The sequence below is a fragment of the Mus musculus genome, chromosome 15 (genome assembly GCF_000001635.26).
Source record: "Mus musculus strain C57BL/6J chromosome 15, GRCm38.p6 C57BL/6J".
In the NCBI taxonomy this organism is placed as follows: Eukaryota; Metazoa; Chordata; class Mammalia; order Rodentia; family Muridae; genus Mus; species Mus musculus.
In genome coordinates this window covers 55,210,265-55,230,767 of record NC_000081.6, presented here as the reverse complement: position 1 = coordinate 55,230,767, position 20,503 = coordinate 55,210,265, and the positions used below count along the sequence as shown (strand labels likewise).

General features: G+C 44.1%; 1 protein-coding gene across 2 annotated transcripts in view; it reads right to left on the bottom strand.

The window, feature by feature from the left end:
* Deptor (DEP domain containing MTOR-interacting protein) overlaps nt 1-20,503 on the bottom strand; it is a 146,957-nt gene that overhangs the window by 28,506 nt on the left and 97,948 nt on the right. For both annotated transcript variants that reach the window (NM_145470.3, NM_001037937.3), the window contains exons 6-8: nt 18,442-18,576; nt 15,210-15,280; nt 12,495-12,599 (exon numbers count right to left, since the gene is read on the bottom strand). In NM_145470.3, coding sequence (NP_663445.2) covers nt 12,495-12,599; nt 15,210-15,280; nt 18,442-18,576 — 311 coding nt within the window. The remainder of the gene's footprint in view (nt 1-12,494; nt 12,600-15,209; nt 15,281-18,441; nt 18,577-20,503) is intronic.

The window sequence follows — 20,503 nt, the reverse complement described above, 5'->3', positions numbered from 1 at the left end:
TGAGGGATGAATGTAAGATGAATGGGGGCTCACATCCTTCACTCAGCATCCTGGTCCAGAATGGTAAGATTCATCTCCCAGACATCCTACTTGGCCCTGGATAAGTACTTCTACTCCTGTGGATCTTTCATTACCAATAAGATGAACAGATTAAAACTAGGAGTAGTGGCTCATGACTAAAGGAGATTGACGAGGATGATTGTCGTGAGTTTAAGATAGCCTGAGTCCAGATTAGACCAGTCTGGGCTAGAGAATGCAGCTCTTTCTCAAAACAAAAACAAACAAACAAACAACAAAGGAAACAACAACAACAAAAAAAAACCCAAATAACAAGGAAACCACCCATGTGGGATGGCGCTAAGGAAGAAAAACCATCAGTGATCTTACCTAGCCACGCACTCAATACCAACTTTCCTCCTTATGCTACTCATGCAACAGTGGCCAATGGTTATGGTATTAAAAACTGCTTGCTGTTTGGATTCAAGGCTCACTCCTCAAGAGGAAACCATGCCAGGTATTGGAAACGAACTCAAAAGCCAACGGTGAGGGAAATAAAGGGGGGTGGGGGTGGGGTGGGGGCGGAATGAATTCTGCTGTTTAGCAAAAATTGCCAGAGCGCTAAACCACTTTCTAAACATCCATGTTTCCTCTCCGTCTTCACCAAAGCAACTTCTTCCCAGTGAACTGCAATGAAGGCAGAGATTCTCGGTTGCACAGAATGCTGAGAGGAAGTGATAGGAGAGGGCTCAGCCCAAATCAAGATACCCAGCTCATCCCCTCAGTAGTTTTCAGAACACACCGACTCTCCCACATTATGAATAGAAGAGTCAGAAAACAGCGAGGGGGACTGTGAAATGTCATCTCCTGGGAAAGACACAGCCAACGTCCCTGTCAACTCATGCAGCTGTGAGTGACTGCATGGATGTACACAAAAGCAGAACCATCAAAACACTAAAGACATATAAGGCGCCCGGTGGTGGTGGTGGCCTTTAATCCCAGCACTTGGGAGGCAGAGGCAGGTGGATTTCTGAGTTAGAGGCCAGCCTGGTCTACAAAGTGAGTTCCAGGACAGCCAGGCTATACAGAGAAACCATGTCTCAAAAAAAAAAAAAAAAAAAAAAAAGACATATAAGGCAAGGGGAGAGATGCTTCAGCAGTTATTAGCATTTTTACTCTGGCAGGGGACTGCAGTTTGATTCTAACGACCTATACTGAGAAGCTTACAAACACTTGTAACTTTAACACTAGGGGACCTGAAACCATCTTCTGTATTCTAGGAATACCCACATGCCTGTGTTTAAACACACACGCACACAAATACACATGTAACTTGTTTGTTTTGAGACAGGGTCTCTATGTAGTCCTGGATGGCCTGAACTCACAACATAGCCCGGCCTCCAACTCTCAGAGGTCTGTTTCTGCCTCCTTGGTACTAGGATTAAAGACACCACTAAAGCTGCCCCAACCCCCTAAAAGCATCTCTTTAAAAAGTTATAAATAGGTCAATCTACAAGGTTCACCTAAGTTCACCTAAGTTCACCTAAGTTTTCTTGGATGATTCACTGACAGTGTGAAACTGTGCATGTGTGATGTACATGTGCAAACTTTTTCTCAGGGAAGGTGCTTTGTACCCTTCAGGAAATGCTCACAAAGGAAGAGGGATCACAAGATCGTGCTGAGAACCTGAGAGATCTTTCCAGTTCTAAGCTTCTGTCTACTGGGAGTAAAGATCACAGACTGGAAACTCAAAGGTGTATTTCTAAATAGATTTCACTCTTCTTGTTTTACAAAGTGATCTTTACTCCAACATCTTTACTTCATTATAGATGGCTAAGTAAGCGCTGCTTGCTTCACCCAGGGTTTTAGCATGTTTTATTGGTTTTTTGTTTGTTTTGTTTTGAGTCTTTTTTTTTTGTTTGTTTGTTTGTTTGTTTTTGGTTTTTCGAGACAGGGTTTCTCTGTATAGCCCTGGCTATCCTGGAGCTCACTTTGTAGACCAGGCTGGCCTCGAACTCAGAAATCCGCCTGCCTCTGCCTCCCGAGTGCTGGGATTAAAGGCGTGCGCCACCACGCCCGGCTTGTTTTGAGTCTTTTAAGGGTTCTTTTGCATTTATTCTCATTCTCTCTCTCTCTCTCTCTCTCTCTCTCTCTCTGTCTCTCTGTGTGTGTGTGTGTGTGTGTGTGTGTGTGTGTGTGTTCCTTGTATACACACAATGTAGACACCTAGATATCAGCCAAGAAGAACTCAGTTGAACTGATACCTAGGAAGCCACTTTCAGGTATCAGACCAACAAAAATATTCACCCAGGAGACCAGCTACATTTGAAGTATCACATATGCCAACATATTCAGGCCACTCAAATCCTTGGGACACAGGGTTTTGTTTTTTTGTTTTTTTTCCAGAGCTCAGTCCTTCCCATTTTAAACTTTATTAACATGAACCTATCACTTCTCTAAAATGCTATTCATCGGTGTTATGTCCTTGAAGAGTGTAGTCTGTGCTGCATAGTGTGAGCCAATGCAGTGGCTCCAAATGCACATGCCAGTTCTGTCCACAGGACCATCAAATCCTTTGGCCTATACATACACACTCTCCTTTGAAATAATCATTTCTATAGAAGTTTAACAATCACAAAAGGGGCCGGGCAGTGGTGGCGCCTTTAATCCCACACTTGGGAGGCAGAGGCAGGTGGATTTCTGAGTTCGTGGCCAGCCTGGTCTACAGAGTGAGTTCTAGGACAGCCAGGGCTACACAGAGAAACCCTGTCTTGAAAAACCAAAAAACAATCACAAAAGGGATCCACATAAGTCCTAAACCGAACCTTGTTTTTTCCATCTGTAAAAGAAGAGACATAGCTGTATATCCCTGGACTATTACTAAAAGTGATACTAGAGAAAATGCATTTGATAGTCCTTTTATACCAACTATCCATTAAATTTATTGGAAAAGTGGGATTATATTCCAAACATTAGACTCAAAGATGACTATTTTAGTCATGTCTCTTGGGCTCAATGCTGCCTGCAACTTCTGTCTCTGATTGAAACATTACCTGAGTACCCAGTTGTTATGCTTCAATTATTTTATAAAATAAAAGACAGATCTGGGCGTGGTGGCACATGCCTTTAATCCCAGAACTCAGGAGGCAGAGGCAGGCAGATTTCTGAGTTCAAGGCCAGCCTGGTCTACAGCGTGAGTTCCAGGACAGACAGGGCTATACAGAGAAACCCTGTCTCGAAAAACAAAACAAAACAAAAACCACCGATGTTCATTCAATTAAGATGCATTTTGAAGGGAAAAGAGAAAAAGCAAGCATGGCCTTCAGATACCTGGCCTGAGAAACTGGGCTGGTAGTGATGCTAGCTATTGAGACTCAAAAGACTATGGAAGAGTATCAAGAATCTGCAAAACAGAGCATTAAATCAACTCAAAACCCATTCTTCCCACACCAGCCAGCTGACCCTCTGCCAGACCAATGTTCTCATCACTGTCCTCCGACTGTCCTCAGGAGACCACAGACTGTAACTGTGATGCAAATAAGATTTGATTTCATCTGGTGTGTGCACGCTCGTGCACACACACACACACACACACAAAGGTGGGTAGAATGAAGAGACTGAAGCACAAAAGCAAAATGAAAGACTCAATATATGTCTTCAATGCGCAAACTTGCTGTGTCTTAGAATCCAAGGCTTGCAGTCAGTGAACTTCCTGCCAAATTTATGTATCATAACTTGTTACTAAATATGTGCAGGTAATTGCATGCAGTGACATCAGATGTGGTTAAGTATTTGGAAATTGTCGGCGAATTTCTGAGTTCGAGGCCAGCCTGGTCTACAAAGTGAGTTCCAGGACAGCCAGGGCTACACAGAGAAGCCCTGTCTTGAAAAAACAAACAAACAAACAAACAAACAAACAAAGTATTTGGAAATGATTCATCTCTGGCTCATAAACAGACCTGAAACCCTGTGGGTAGGGAGCTTGGCTGGTCCTGAGCACAAGTGGATTCAGGGTCTGCTTCAGGATAGTTAGTATAGGTAGTAGGCATTCCATAATGTGCAAAGGATGTGTGTGTAGTTTTTGCAACTTCTTTAGTTGAGCCCCCATTTTCCAGGACACACAACCACTATATTCACCCTTTAGGGCTTTTTATAAGAAAGCATCCAAGCCAAGATGACTTAAAACAACAAAACATTTGTTTCATAGCTCCAGATGCTAGAAGTGTGAAACTAGACTACAACCATGAAGCCGGGCAGTGGTGGCGCACAGCTTTCATCCTAGCACTTGGGAGGCAGAGGCAGGCGGATTTCTGAGTTCGAGGCCAGCCTGGTCTACAGAGTGAGTGCTAGGACAGACAAACAAACAAACAAACCAAAACACACAAAAAAAGACTACAACCATGATGGTCACCTTTCCTCTCAGGACTACATAGAGAGAACCATTCCTGAATCTTCCAGACAGGTTCTTCCCCTTCCCCGAGGCTGGCCTCGAACTCAGAGATCCGCCTGCCTCTGCCTCCCCAGTGCTGGGATTAAAGGCGTGCATCACCATGCCCGGCTCTTCTAGCCTCTTTCTAGTCTCAGGAAAAAGGAGTTCAGGATTGAAGAAAGCTTCAGATCAGATTTATTTTAAACTTTTTATTAACATGAATCTATCACTTCTCTAAAATGCACCTCATCAGTGTTATGTTCTTGAAGAGTATAGTATTATATGGGGTATTGCCTCTTGGGAACCTGCCAACACATTCACTCTGAGGAGAAGGAAGGAGGGGCAGTATATCTGTTATGGTTGGGAACGGGTCTATGTACGTGACCTCCCCCTCCAGCCCCGAAGAAGATGCCATATATATGTCATCAGCAAAGACAAGTCAGAGAGAAATGAAGTCAGTTGCCTGAAGTTACCAAGTCACAAGGATCCCACTGGCTTTAAAAATCTAATGACAAAAAAAAAAAAAAAAAAAAAGAAAGAAAAAAAGAAAAAAGAAAAAAAAGAATCCCATCACGAGTTGCCACTGGTGGAGGGGTCGACGGAAGAAAAGCATTAGGGATGTGGAGTGACAGACATGTCCTATGATCTACGTGGCACATGTGGTGAAGTAGGACATTTTAAAATTTGTTCTTGACACAAGGTCTCACAAAGTTCAAGCTGGTCTTGAATTCACTGTGTGGCCAAGAATGACTTCGCTTCTGATCTTCCTGCCTCTATTTCCCAAGTGCTGGGATCATAGGCCAGACCCAGATGAGCTGTTTGAATTCTTTATAGATGTTTTAGTTATTGTTGAGTTTTGGGGTTTTTCCCATGTATTGTAATGCTAAATATCCCACCCCCCCAGGCCTATGGCAAATTGTAATCCAGGGTTATTGATGGGGAAGTAGATTCCAATAGCTTAGAGGGTAGATATCTGCCCAGCTCCAGTGCTGATTAAGGCTTATTATAATAATAAAAGTTAGTTGTGTGTCTTCTGTCTAGGAACTGAATGATCAAAGTCAGGGTAGATTCCTCCAATTGAGATTAAATAATTCCAACAACAAGTTAAGTTTTAATTTGTATTTACCTCCTTATTTATGAAACTGTATTGGTGACTTTTACTTTGTTGTAAAAACAATTACCCAATAGAAACAACTTACAAGATTAATTTTGGCGCATAGATTCTGAGAGTTCAGGTCCACGGTCACTTGTGTTGGTCACATGAGCTTAGACACAACATTGTTGCCAAGGGGAATATGGGGCAAAGGTAAACACCTTACTTTCTCTGTGACTCAGAAGCAGAGAAAAGGGACGTGCGTGTTCTAAAGACACAATCTTTGACACAGATGTCTCGAGTTCACAGCCACACATTGATCTGATTTCTGCTCATTCTTTAGACCTTGGCTCAATTCTTCTCTCCTCAGGGAAGCCCTCCTTTCACCCCCTTCCCACCCTGTAAAAAGTGCCAGCACTCTCTTTCCTTTAGTGGTAGGATCTCAGAGACACATAATTATATATGTATGTGACTTACATGTAATCAGTTATATGTACACATAATTATATATCCAATCCTGGATAAGTTGCCTAATGTCTTCTCTGCTCACCTGTCAATCCCATGATGGCCCAGTGTGACAAGCAGGCCAGGGCAGCAATCAGTAGCTACTGATTGAAAAACAAACTATTTGAGAGCTCTTTCAGAGCCCAGGGAGGTTTTTTTTCCTATCTGCTTTGGTGGTCACTCTACGCTGACTGGGTAGGAATCTGGTCTCTCTTGTCCTGAGAGGAAAGTTCCAAGCAACATACATGGGAAAGGAAGACTAATGAGGAGGATTTTGGAAATGTTTTCTCTAGATGAAAGGAAGGTTTCTTGCAGTGCAGAAGGAGGCAATGCCATTCACTTGGTACTGTGACTCAGGTAGTTGTTTTTATATAAACATACAAAGAAACAAACAAGGGGAGGAAGTAAGCCAACATCCATCAACTCAGCACAGCAGGAAACAAGAAAAGGAGCCAGGAGTCTAGAAGTGCCTGTGAGACTTGGCATAGGCCAGCAGGAACACTCAAGTGCTGATTCTCACAGATCTAATTATTCTCGAAAGAAGGGAGGGAGGGAGGGGGAGAGAGAGAGAGAGAGAGAGAGAGAGAGAGGGAGAGAGAGAAGACCTTGGACTTCTCTGGTTCTGTCTTTGTAAGAATGGCACAAGTCTGAGGGAGCCTGAAGGTTGAATGGTTTGCTCTAACAAGGGCTTGATACAAGGGCTTGATTAAACAAACAAAAGGGAGTGTTTTGGAGTGTTCCCTTGGGTGACCCTGTAAGATCTAGTTCTGGTCCAAGTGAGAGGCTGAAGCCAAGAACAAGTTATTTATTTGATCTTCTTCAAACCAATCCAGGTGAGCATGTGACCATTCTCATCCCCCCCCCCCCTCTCTCCCTCTCCTGCTCCCGCTCCCCCTGTGTGTGTGTGTGTCTGTCTGTTTTTCTTTCTCCTTGCTCTTTCCCTTTCTGTCTCTGTCCTTTTGGTTTTTCAAGACAGGGTTTCTCTGTATAGCCCTGGATGTCCTGGACCTCATTCTGTAGACCAGGCTGGCCTGGAACTCATAGAGATCCAAATGCCTCTGCTTCTCTTGTGCCGGGACCAAAGGTGTTCAACACTACCCTCAGCTATAGCACGTGACCATTCTATAAACATGTTTGAAAAGAATATAAATTCCCTTCTGTAGGAGACATGCAAGGTTATGCACCCTTAAGTACTTCACCACACATTTAATGACCTACTGGGACTTACCAATTACTGTGCTCTGCCTCAACAGTTTCTATATCTTGAAATAACATCTTTGTTCTAACTTAGGCAACATAATAAATAGTATCCTGGCTACCCTGGAGTAGATAAGTAAAACTCTGTCTCAAAACAGCAGCAGCAGCAGCAACAACAACCACCAACATCACCAGCAGCATGATAATTTGAATCTAGCCCTGACATTTATATGCTGAGTGACACTGGGAAAGGGATTAACTGGGTCCTTATCTCCTCAGTTATAAAGTAGGGAGGTTTTTTTCCAAACATCCTCATAAGAGGTTGGAAAAATCAAAGAGATCATGGCTATAAAATATCTGAAGCCATGATGCAAATGCTAAGTACCCAAATTCTGATGTAGATAATAAGTACCCGCCCGGGTTCCCTGACCCCTTTTACAAAAAAATACCATTAGATCTGTCAATAATTCTGCTTCAGTGCCAGGGATTATCCTAGATACTTGGACGACAGTTATTTAGACAGAGAATAAACCTTGGTGTAGGCACTGGAGATTAAAAATTTAAAAAAAAACTTTTTTTTCCAGATCCTGGTTATACAGAAAACAAGACAAGAACGATGGGTTGAATATTTGTGTGCTACTCCCCTAGGGTAGGATGGGGTCAGTAGGCAGGGCCTGCAGGAGGGCATCGTGCAGGCATCCTCATGAGTAGGATTAGTAGTTTATATCAGGTGATGGGAGAACTTGCACTTGCTCCAGTAAAAAACAAACAAAACAAAACCAAAACACACACAAGTACACACATACACACAAACAAAAAAACCAACCAACCAACCATCCGTCTGTCCGTCCATCCATCCATCCATCCATCCATCCATCCATCCATCCATCCATCCAACCAAACCCCCAAAATCCAAAGCAATTCAAGCCCAGCAACAGGACAGTGTAAACTAAGAAGCTGTACCACACACAGAATCGACCAGAACCTTGATCTTGGACTTTCAAACAAATGTTTGATGGTTTAAACTTCTGCAGCCTATGGGATTTTTGTCACAGCCTAGGATGACTAAACAGCAGGGCTACACAATAAAGAGCAAGCAGGGAACGACTGGGAGAGCTCTCACAGTGTAGTGAAGGAAGGCTTCGCTGAGACAGGAACATAGAATCTCAGACTTGAAAGATAACAGTGGTTCCAGCCTACTTAGCCAGGGCAGGAGTTAACCTAGTGTTTGGAAGTTACAGAGAAAGACAATAGGACTACAATACAGGGCAGGGTATGAGGTTTTGATAGGGCCCAAGAACAAAGGACTCGCTAGCTACATCTTGGCGTTTAATCTCATGGCAACAGGAAGCCATTAGTGTGCATTAAGTGCCAGAGCTACTTCATTAGACTTACTGAATAGCCAGACAGGGAGGTTATTTGTGAAATGCAAAGACTGGGACTGAACTTGGGACTATGGAAGTCTACGAAAAGATCACAAATTCAGTGGATTCTAGACTCAGGGCTAGCAGTGATGTGAGAGCAAAGGAATGGTGTGTGACATGTGGTTAGAGTCCACAGCACACTTATTTGACTGCAGTCTACAAGAGAGTGAGAAAGAATCGACTGACTTCCTCAGTAAAGTGGCAGGGAAAAAAGAAAGGATGGGATGGGTTCAGTTGTAGAGTGCTTGCCTTGCACTTACAAAATGACATTATATAAATAAAATGACTTATAAAATGACAATGGTGATCAGAATCACTGCCATCCCAGCACCAGGTGGGGGTAGTAGCAGAAGTAGCAAAACCAAGGTCATCTTCCACTACTTAGCAAGTTCAAAGCCAGGCTGAAATACATCAGGAAAAAAAGAGAAAGAAAGAGGAGGGGAAGGGAGAGATGGAAGGGGGAGGAAAAAAAAAACCTTTATAAACTTGGAGCAGCTCAGATTCAAAGATATTGGCTGGAAGCTCTTGAAGTATTAACGAGGGAACCTAGCACCCATTGTCACCAGTCTGGGACCTGTCCTATCCTCATATGGATGGACCACACTCTGAAGCATTCTGATCCCCTAACAAGGTGACAGAGATGCGATGGAGAGGGAAATGGTAAGCACCCATAACGTGTGAGATGACCTGCTCTAAGCACTTAAGGCAGTAAAACTATGTGGTTCCCGAGACCGTAAAACTCTCCTGAATGAGAGAGTCACAGTGGCCAGATGTAGGGCTGTATCCCCACAAACAGAAAGAGACAAGGAGAAAGTCAGAGGCCTGACATAATGGGTTTTAATTACTTGGGTTACATTTCTAACAGAAACTCCGAGCTGGAGGATATGTTGAATTGGGCTCAAAGTTTCAAGGACCTTAATCCATTACTCGGGAAGGCGAGTATGGAACAAGGACCCAGGTCAGTGTAACTCTTCACGATGTAAACAACCAGGAAATAGAGGCTCAAGCACCCTTACCTGCTGTTTCTCTTGCCCACAACTGTCATTTAATGGAAATGAAATTATTCTATCTGGGCCAGGCATGGTGGCGCACACCTTTAATCCCAGCACTCAGGAGGCAGAGGCAGGGGGATTTCTGAGTTCGAGGCCAGCCTGGTCTACAGAATGAGTTCCAGGACAGCCAGGGATATACAGAGAAACCCTGTCTTGAAAAACCAAAAAAAAAAAAAAAAAAAAAAAAAAAATTCTATCGACACACACATGATAATGGGACATAAATTTACTCAGTGCTTTGGGTAGGAAAATACACAAAATAATTTCTAGTGAGTACACACAGCTAATCTATAGAAGGTAGGACAGTCATCATCATTGTCACAGCCACCAGCAGCATGATTCAAACATATATGGTGTGCTCCTCTAATCCCAGCACTTCAGAGGCAAAGCCAGGCAGATCTCAGAGTTCAAGGCCAGCCTGGTCTACAAAACAAGTTCTAGGACAGCCAGAGCTACACACAGAGCTAAACCCTGTCTTAGAAAAAAACAGAAGAAACCCCCCCCCCACCACCAACAATGACAAACTGGACAGTTCTAAGCTAGAAGTGAGGTACACACCTGTAGGTCCAGTACTTGGAAGCCAGAGGTCAAAGGATCATGGGTTTAAGGCCAGCTTGAGGGATACATGAGACACTCACTTCAAAAACAAACAAAAGCAAACCAACCTGTATTGGAATACAGGCATGCACAATCCTAAATACACATATACACACTCAGATGCACATATATTTACATATAGTCATATATGTGTATACAGATACATAGATAAATATATCTATATATATTCATACATTCATACATATATGCAGTTTGTCCAAATGTATTTTCTCATATGGGAATTGCATCCCCACCCACCTTCCCTCCCATTAGGTCTTGCCATGTTGCCCAGGCTGGCCTTGAAGTCACAATCTTCCTGCTCTCAGTCCCTGTGTCCTGGAATTACAGGCATTTACTGGAGTCTCTCTTCCGGGATAAACTGATAGGTTATATAATTTAAAACCACCCCCTCCCCTGCCAGATTTAGAAGAGTCATGAATATGCTAATGTGTATAATGTGTCTGATTAATTTCCAAGAAGAGTATAGAAGATGTTTGAGCAGGAATGTTCAGGTGAGGACTTGTTGCTGAACTAGAATGCTATACAGTGCAATTACAGAGAATCTGCTCAGATAAATTCTATACTGCTCTGTGGTACATGAAAACCATCATATACCTCCAGAGAAGATAGGAATATGAACCAAATAGGAAGGTTATGCTACAGCTAATCACTAGAGGTGAACTAAAAGCAATTAAGTTCCCAGTCTGCTTCGCTAGCTGGGCCAAAGCCAGGTCTTCAGCTGCCATGGGAATCTACTGAATTCCTTCTCAAAAGAAATTTGGGTTAAGCCAAATCCTTCCTCATATAAAAGAGTTCATACACGAAACTGAAAGAATGTGCCAAAAATAATTTATACAGAGTGTTCATTGTAGAAGTAAAATATAAAATCCTTCTTTGAGTCAAAGTTCCATTAGAAAATGAAAAATTCAGCCTTAGCTGAGAAATTAGTGCTCACTCTTTGCATCCCAGCTCTCCCTCTGAGCTCCCTGGGTGCTGGACCAGGATCTCTAACGCCGGCTGCCTTAGCCAAGGAGGCCGGCATTGTTTCGAGCATAGGACTTAGTGGACATGGTCTTCAAATTAAGGAAGAGGGGCTGGAGAGATGGCTCAGTGGTTAAGAGCACTGACTGCTCTCCCAAAGGTCCTGAGTTCAGTTCCCAGCAACCACGTGGTGGCTCACAACCCTCTGTAATGAGATTACACGCCCTCTTTTGGTGTGTTTCAAGATAGCTACGATGTACTCACATTAAATAAATAAATAAATAAATCTATCTATCTAAACTAAACAACCAAAAAAAAAAAAAAAAAAAAAAAAACCCAAACCAAACCAAACCAAACTAAGGAAGAGTATAGTCAGACCTAATGTTAGACAAGTCCCATCCTGGTAGACCAGTTGGACATGGATATTAGACAAGGCAAGTCCCCTGGCACAGTAGAATACACCAACCTATGGGAACAGGATAAATATAAATGAAGACATGTTCCTAAAAAAATCTCCTATCCCTGAAACCTAATTGATGAAATAGCAGCACAGATGTTTGTGGATTTGGAGCTTAAAAACCCTGTAGGATCATGGTTCAGTTCCTGACTGGACTGTGGCGCTGGCTGACCAGTCGTGGCGCATATATGCTCAATAAACTATCCTTGTCTGACTGAGATTAGTGTTTATGTGGTTTGTGAGGCGACTCCTGGACCCCAATAGCTATTGTTAGTCAGAGAGGCCCCTGAGGCCCCTTCTACAATACAGGTTACTGCCATTGCTCTTGCTTGTCCATTACAGCTAGATAGTAAATGTGACTGCTGAAGCAGGACACAGAGGCATCAAGCTCGGACGGAGATGAAAGTTGTCATTAGACTTACCGAGTGGTGGAATCTGCACACTACAGTACTAACCTCCTAAATGTAACGTGTCTACTTCTGAGATAGTGGGATGCCTGTTATAGGGGTAACAACTGACTTATGGTTGGTTGGTTTGTCAGTGCTTGAAGATCTTCCCACCTTTGTGTCCAGAGTGCTGGGACTACAGGTGTGGGACACCATGCCCCATAGATAGGACTCTTTCGGAGGGGAGAGAAGACATAGGGAAAAGCTAAGTAATGTAAAAATTAAGGGGAAAAAAAAATCATAGTTCACGAAGGTTCCCTGAAGAAACCAGACCATACAAGAGAGCGAGCGAGGAACAAGGGGTCAATCAACTGTACCTTCATCCCTGCAGCGGCTGCAGGTCCACTGGGGTCCACAGCCTGGATGTGGCATGGTTTACTTCCTCGTACCACAAAGCCCCAGCCAACTGCGTCACCAACAATCTAGAGAGGAAAACCACAATGAGTAAGCAGCAGCCATTCCTGGGCATTCGCAGGTCTTTCTGCGAGTACAGTCTGACCCATGATTAACCATGTGTCTTGACATATACTTTTTCTTCATTTCATCCCTACCATGTCAGGGGAATGAAAATGCGGTGGTGGCACATAACCTGTTGGGCAGAAGGAAGCTGTGTTGGGGAGGTCACTCCCCAGGAAGCAGCTAGCAGCATAGCGCTTCCTGGGGCTGCCCGCCAATTTCATATCCCACTGCAGTATGGGTCTGAGAAGATCTTAAAAAAACATCATTGCGTTTTCTCTCTAGATTCAATCTCTATCTCAACCCGATCTTTCCTTCATATCCAAATAACAGACCTTCACCTAGCAACATCAAAGCCTAGCATGGTGGGAGATATGAAAAGTCCTGGCCTCTTTTGAAAGACAGTTTACTGCAAAAACCAAGGGAAAAGTAGTCGATAAAGTTCACAATTTGCAAACGGCCTCTGGTCCAGATATTGTCTGGCACCAATGCATGCCTTTTCCTACAGAATCAGAACGGACAGTAAGGTTCCCTGGATGGTTCCAGAGGCATCCCCTAGTGCGTATGCCAATTGGAGTGCAGATGAAACATCCTCACAATCAAGTACTAGTGATGCTGGCATTTAAATACAAAGTCACACAAATGCTCTCAAAACACAGCCAGCCATCTCTCAAAAGCTGGAGACTGGGGGAAAGCAGGAGAGCAAGTGGGAACCTTGGGGGAAATTCTTGAGACTGTCAGGAGCTTCCATGGCTTTAGGATTTGATACTATGGATTTATTATATCTAAGTTCACTATCAAATGTACCGTGTGCCTTTCCCTTTGATGCAGACATAACAGCCTGCAATGGTTTGTATTTGCCCGGCCTAGAAGGTGTGGCCTGGTTGGAGTAGGTGTGGCCTTGATGGTGTGGTTTTTGAAGACCCTCATTCTAGCTGCCTAGAAGCCAATATTCTGCTAGAAGCCTTTCAGATGAAGATGTAGAACCCTCAGCTCTGCCTGCACCATGCCTGCCTGGATCCTGCCATGCCCCAACTTAGATGATGATAGACTGAATCTCTGAACCTGTAAACCAGCCCCAATTAAATGCTGTTCTTATAAGAGTTGCTTTGGGTGCCGGGTGTGGTGGCACACACCTTTAATCCCAGCACTTGGGAGGCAGAGGCAGGTAGATTTCTGAGTTCAAGGCCAGCCTGGTCTACAGAGTGAGTTTCCGGACAGCCAGGGCTACACAGAGAAACCCTGTCTCGTAAAACAAAAAAACAAAACAAACAAACAAACAAAGAATTGCTTTGGTCATGGTATCTACTCACAGCAGACCCTAACTAAGACAAAGCCCTTCTGTCAACTCCCCAGTGCTCAGCATGAGAGGAGTCCTCAGCTAGAATCTGGGATGTGAATGGATGTGTGGGAAAACGTCTCACCTTTGAGGTAATAAACAAAATTTGTCAGGAAATGGAGAGGGAGGGGAGATGGTCCTCTAAAGTTAATTGATATACATGTTGCTGGTCGAGAGAAGAAAGCAATCGGAACAGGGGAGATGGTACCAATAAGAACACGTGGATGGGCCTGGGCAGGTCTCCCAGTTGGATAGAGTACTTGCCTAACATTCGAGGGGCTCTGGGTTTGAATCCCATAACTGCAAGAATCCAGTGTAGTCTGCGTTCCTGGTACTTCGGAGGCAGAGGGAGGATCTGACATTTAAAGTTATCCTGGGCTATATATATAGCTTGAGGCTATGTGAGACCCTTCAGAAAAATAACTTAAGAGTCCATTTGAGTAAAATCAATGGGGCCTGGGAGGAAGAATGAAGGTTGCAGGAACACTAAGAAACGGCAAGTCCTCAGGTCCAGGGGACTAAACGGGGCAGCCAAGTCACGTGGCTGTGCACCTCAATACAGACAGACATTTATCCTATGGTTTTGTTTCCTTTCTTCTCCTTAGGATTTTCTAACATCTTAACGATTTTTAGAATTAACTGTAATGAAGAAATTAAATTTTTTTGGTACTGTTTTCTGTCTTAAAAGTACATAATTACAAGCCGGTTGTGGTGGCACACGCCTTTAATCCCAGCACTCGGGAGGCAGAGGCAGGCAGATTTCTGAGTTCGAGGCCAGCCTGGTCTACAAAGTGAGTTCCAGGACAGCCAGGGCTACACAGAGAAACCCTGTCTTGAAAAAAAACAAAAAAGTATATAATATATTGGAATAAGTGCATAGCAGATACTAAAAAGGACAAAATTCACAAAGAAATTTAAAACACTACATGACTAACGAATCAAGAGAAGCCTTAACACATTTTAGTGCATTAGAGCTTAAAGCCTCTACTATTCTAACCAAAATGTGCAGATGGGTGTGGCAACAGGCATCTTTATCCCATCACTTAGGGGTCAGAGGCAGGAGGATCCCTGCGAGTTCAAGGCCAGTCTGGTCTACATAGTGAGTTCCAGACCATCCAGGGCTACATAGACAGATCCTACTTCAAAAAAGAGAGGGGGAAATCTGAGAAAAGTTCTCGGTGAGGTCCCGTAGCCACACACTGACTGACAGGTGGGTGTGTGCAGGAGCTAGGCTTACCGTGAATGTCTTCCTTGCGTACGGAGCCCCCGGAGTCAAGAGTTCCTCAGAAGTGACAGGTCTCTTCAGCACTATGAGATAGGTACAGTGTCAGAGGATACACACTTTTAAATTCCTCTCTCATCCATTCAGCAGGTATTTCTGGGATGCCTCCTCTCGACTGGTAAAAGTGGCAAAGACCTCCACCACCCATTCATCTTTGAGCTGAGCAGACGGGAAATCCCAGCAGAGAGCTTAAACCTAACTTACGGAACCATGGGGATGCAGAGAGGATGGGGAAAGAAACCAAGATGCCTTTAAGGGGACAAAGGGAGGGATAGAATCTCCCTACAAAGGAAAAGGCCTTGTTTCTAGCTCTTCCAGGTCTTTCTTCTAAGTTCTTATATGCATCTATGTGTGTCAAAACTCCAGCAGTCCGATGGCCACCCAGCAAATGCTGGCTCCATCGAAGTTGGTGTCCCTAACATACTGCACACATCTCATTTACTAAACTTCATTCTTTTCTCTGATAAGTAACTTAGAAACAAGAATGGCGCCTCAAGCTCCGAGGAGCCAGACTGGGTAACTCTCCATGGCCTGGGTCTCTTCTCTGCATCTGTCAAATCCATTTTTTCATTTAATCTCTACCTGAGCTAATTCTCTAAAGCAGTAGTTCTCAACCTTTGGGGATCAAATGACCCTTTCACAGAGATCGCCTAGACCATCTGCATATCAGAGATGTACGTCGCAATTCATAACATAGCAAAATTACAGTTATGAAGTAGCAATGAGAACAATTTTATGGTCAGGGTCACCACAACAGGAGGAATTATATCAAAAAGTCACAGCATAAGGAAGGTTGAGAATTGCTGATTCAGACAGGCTGGTTCATCATTATACTAATCTTATTCATTTTAATTTTTTTTTTTTTTAAAGACAGGGTCTTGCTTGTGTGCTATGTAGCCCAGGCTGGCCTCAAGCTCACAGGAATCCTACCGCAGCCTCGAGTGCTGGCATTGCAGCGGCATGCCAGTCACCATTCTTGCTTCATTTGAAAGTAAAATTAGATATAATAAACTCATGATAGAAAATCCTAAAGCCATGAAGTGTCTGATAGACTTAAAGCTTAAAGATAGAATATTCAGTATTATATCTTAAATTTTTTTTAACCATTATTTTATACGTGAGAAAACTGGTTCAGAAAAGTTCATTTGTGCATTTCCAACAACCTGTAGCTGAAAATGTGGGTAGTAAAATTAGGGTCAAACTTAAGCATGGGTGCCAGGGCCTACACTTTTAGCAACTGTCATAAAGTCCTGTGCTATGCTGTCTCAGAAACTCTGGAAGATAAGACTGTGGAGTACTGTCTGTCTATTCTTAGCTCATTGCTGTTGCCTACCAGGGCAACAGAGACAGCTGTATGAAACTCCCTTAGTAATGAACTTCTTTCTTCTAGTAATGAATTTCCCTGTCCAGATAATTGGGAACTGGAGAGTCGGTTGTCCTAGTGTCCCGGGTCAGTTAGTGGGGACAGAGCACAGGGACAATCCTAACAAGAGTACACACAGGGCAGAGATTTAAGTGCCACAAAGAAATAAAAGGAGCCAGGGCCAGGGTCTAATCTGGGGAAATGCCCGTCTCCAGTTGCCTTAGGCAGTGGATACATTCTGAGGTCAGTCACTTGTCCCCAACAAATGGGTAGCAGCAGTAGCAGCATGGGGCAGGACTGCCTGATCCCTCCCCAGGCAGCTGGGCCCATCTGCTGGATGAGCTCTAGGCTTAAGACCCACTCTCCCAGGGAAGAGGCAAGAACTGGTCTTGGGAAGGGGACAGGTGGTTGGGATTAGAACTTCTGCTTTTCGGAAGGCTTTGAAGCAATGTTTGCTAAGGGTGAGGGAGCAGGTCAGATATCAAGAGGAGAAAGGCATCTCTCAGGCCCCAAGGAGGAGGGAGGAAAAGCGGCGAGTGTTTGAGTGCTGAGACCTGATTGCTTAGGAGACAAGCTCTTCTCCAAGCCTGTGACTCCTCGGGGCTTATAAAATTGATGATATTTTGGGGTGCAGAGCTGGCCATTTACTTTAGTGTACTTTTTCTTTTTATTGTGTTGAGAAGCAGAAACTTTGAGACCCAGGGGATTATCCTGCAGATTCCCTCTTGCTCATCACCAAGACATGGGCTATGGCAACAGTGATGGCTTTGTCCTTGGGAAAGAGGGGTGAGGCCAGATATTTATACCAACTAGTAAATCTATATGTAATCCCGATCAACTAGTAGTAAATCTATATATAAACCCGATAGAGATGACTAATGTTTCTATTTTTATATTAGAGAGTGTATGCCTGTGTGTGTGTATGAGAGAGAGAGAGAGAGAGAGAGAGAGACAGAGACAGAGACAGAGACAGAGACAGAGACAATAATAAAGCACACGTGAGAAGGTCAGAGAATTCTGTACCATTGGCTCTCCCTTCCATTTTTACGTAGGTTCTGGGTTTTGGACTCAGGTCGTCAGGTCTGCATGGCAAACCCTTTTACGTTCTAAGCTATCTCACTAGCCTGATGATGGTTAAAAGTCTTTATTGAGGCTGATGAATAGGCTTTGAAACTGCAAGACACCAATGAATTCCAATAGGTGGGCTTGAATATACCCACGCTCTTCTTCCTTATGTGTGCTAGGCACCAAGACTGAGCATGGTGGCTGCACATGCCAGTAATCCCAGCATCTAGCTGGAAGAGTATAGCAACAAAACAAGGGGGGAAGGGGTACGAGACAGCGAGAGAGCACATGCACACATGGTCCACATAGGTTCTTGCTTGCCACAGTCTGGGAAAGCCTTTACAAGTTGCTGAAGCCCTTTTGAGAGCCGGGGGAATGTCTCTCCGCTGCTAGTCCCTGCTGCTGGTCTTGCTTGTGTTGGACAGCCCTTAGTTAACTTTGAGAGCCATCTCTCTGAAGACAGTTTTCGTGAGCCAAGTTATACCTTTCTTTCAGGGGCATGCATGTTGAATAACTGGTCAACTCGTGAAGGTGCAGGGCATCCTGGCACTGAAGTGCATTATGGGTCAGCAGTATCCTTCCAGGAAGCTGTATCAGAGGCCATGCTATCCTTCGTTGGCCATTCAACAGGTGCTAACTCTAGAGCATGCTGTTGTGAGATTCTGTCTCCTGTGATCTCGACGTCCCGAGGAACTCCGCCAGCCAACGCATGACCCCAAGCCTCCCAGACAGGAGCATGGCCACCGTTTTCCCACTCACCAGATTTGGGGTTGCAGAGCACAGGGGGGCTGCTGCTGAGTGTGGGGCTGCTGCTGAAGTAGCCACTGCTGCCGCAGCTGCTCATGCTGCTCCTCCGCACGGCAGACACGATCTTGATCTCCTTGCTGGGGCTGACTGCAGAGGGGGAGCAAACACAGGCGCTGAGTAGGTGGTCGAGAGACCTAGAACGCCTGGGCTTTCAGCTGCAAAGGAAAAATCTCCTTCCTTTTCAGTTCTCCCACAGACTCACAGAGTAACTCAAGCCACCCGCTCTCAGTTTCCTGGACTGTAAAACAAAATATTATGTCACAGGATGGGTGTTGAGGAGAGGATCATATGATGTATACGAACATCTTTCTCTCTGTCCCTCTTTTCAAAAATAGGGCCTATTATGTAACCTATGCTAGGCTCAACTGCTAGGGTCCTGGAATTATAGGGCACACCATTGTGCCAAGTTTACAGGTACTTTTTTTCCTTGGCATATTCTTGTAAATGTGTCTGTGTACATATCCGTGTGTATGTTGCAAGTATATATGTACATGTATATTCTTGTATGTAGGGATCATGGGGGTCAATATTCAGAGTCTTCCCCAGTTGCTCTCCATCTTGGTTTCTCTCAGGGAACCTGGAGCTTGGTCATGAGGCTAGACTGACCAGCAGGGCCCAGTCTTCCTGTCCTTGTTCTCTAGCACTGGAACGAATTATGGACACACAACAACACATCCTCCAATCTTTTTTTTTAAAATATTAATATCTTTTACGTGAGTGCATCAGACCTAAACTCAGGTCAACATGATTGGGTGTTTAGAACTTTACCAACTAGGGCCATCTCCCCAACTCCTACAGGACGTGAATTCAAGAACTACCAAACCTGGGCCGGGTGTGGTGGCGCATACCTTTAGTCCCAGCACTTGGGAGGCAGAGGCAGGTGGATTTCTGAGTTCAAGGCCAGCCTGGTCTACAAAGTGAGTTCCAGGACAGCCAGGGCTACACAGAGAAACTCTGTCTCAAAAGGAAAGAAAGAAAGAAAGAAAGAAAGAAAGAAAGAAAGAAAGAAAGAAAGAAAGAAAGAAAGAAAGGAAGGAAGGACGGACTACCAAAAGAGAAACTGTCTCAAAAAGAAAGAAAGAAAGAAAGAAAGAAAGAAAGAAAGAAAGAAAGACCAAAAGAGAAACTCTGTCTCAAAAATAAATAAATAAATAAATAAATAAATAACTACCAAACCTACATTTTCCCTTCCTGGAAAGAAGCCCAATGCAGGTGATACATGTGACACTTAGTACACAGTGGTGGTAAATGGCCCTTGTTTAAGGACAGCCAGCAATCATTTGGGAGCACAAAAGACAAAGCTCACACTGAGGCTTTCAAACTGTTAGTTACATGAGACAGAATCTTTAGCTTTCAGGTTTGGTTCTTCCTGCCACAAAGCAGTGTGGCTCTGAAGACTGAAGGTCTGGAAGTGAGGGCAAATATATAGGCTGTTCTGAACACTGACTGGCACGCAGAAAGAAAACAAACAAGGGAGGGCTGGAGAGATGGCTCAGCGGTTAAGAGCACTGACTGCTCTTCCAGAGGTCCTGAGTTCAATTCCCAGCAGCCACATGGTAGCTCACAACCATCTGTAATGGGATCCGGGTGCCCTCTTCTGGTGTGTCTGAAGACAGCTACAGTGTACTCATAAATGAAATAAATAAATCTTCAAAAAAAATTTAAAAAACCAAACAATTAAAAGAAACCAAACAAGCAAACAACTATGGGTGGCTTTACAGGACTGTGTTACTGAATTCTCTTCATCTCTACTGAACCTATTCAAGAAGCAGGCAAAGCCCCTGCCCCAAAGAATGTTACTTGCATCTGCACAAGACAGCAGTGTGTCCCTATTCTTGTGTTTTATAAAGGAGAGAAGGAATGTGTTTGGTGGAGGTGTGGTAAGGTATGGGGGAAGGACGTGCCTCCACGGGCCCATGCTGAAGCCTCCCTTCCCTTCTGAGGGACCAGCTACATGACAGTATAGTATAGAACAGAGTTTATTCAGGGAACGGGGAGAAGAGTAGAGACAGAG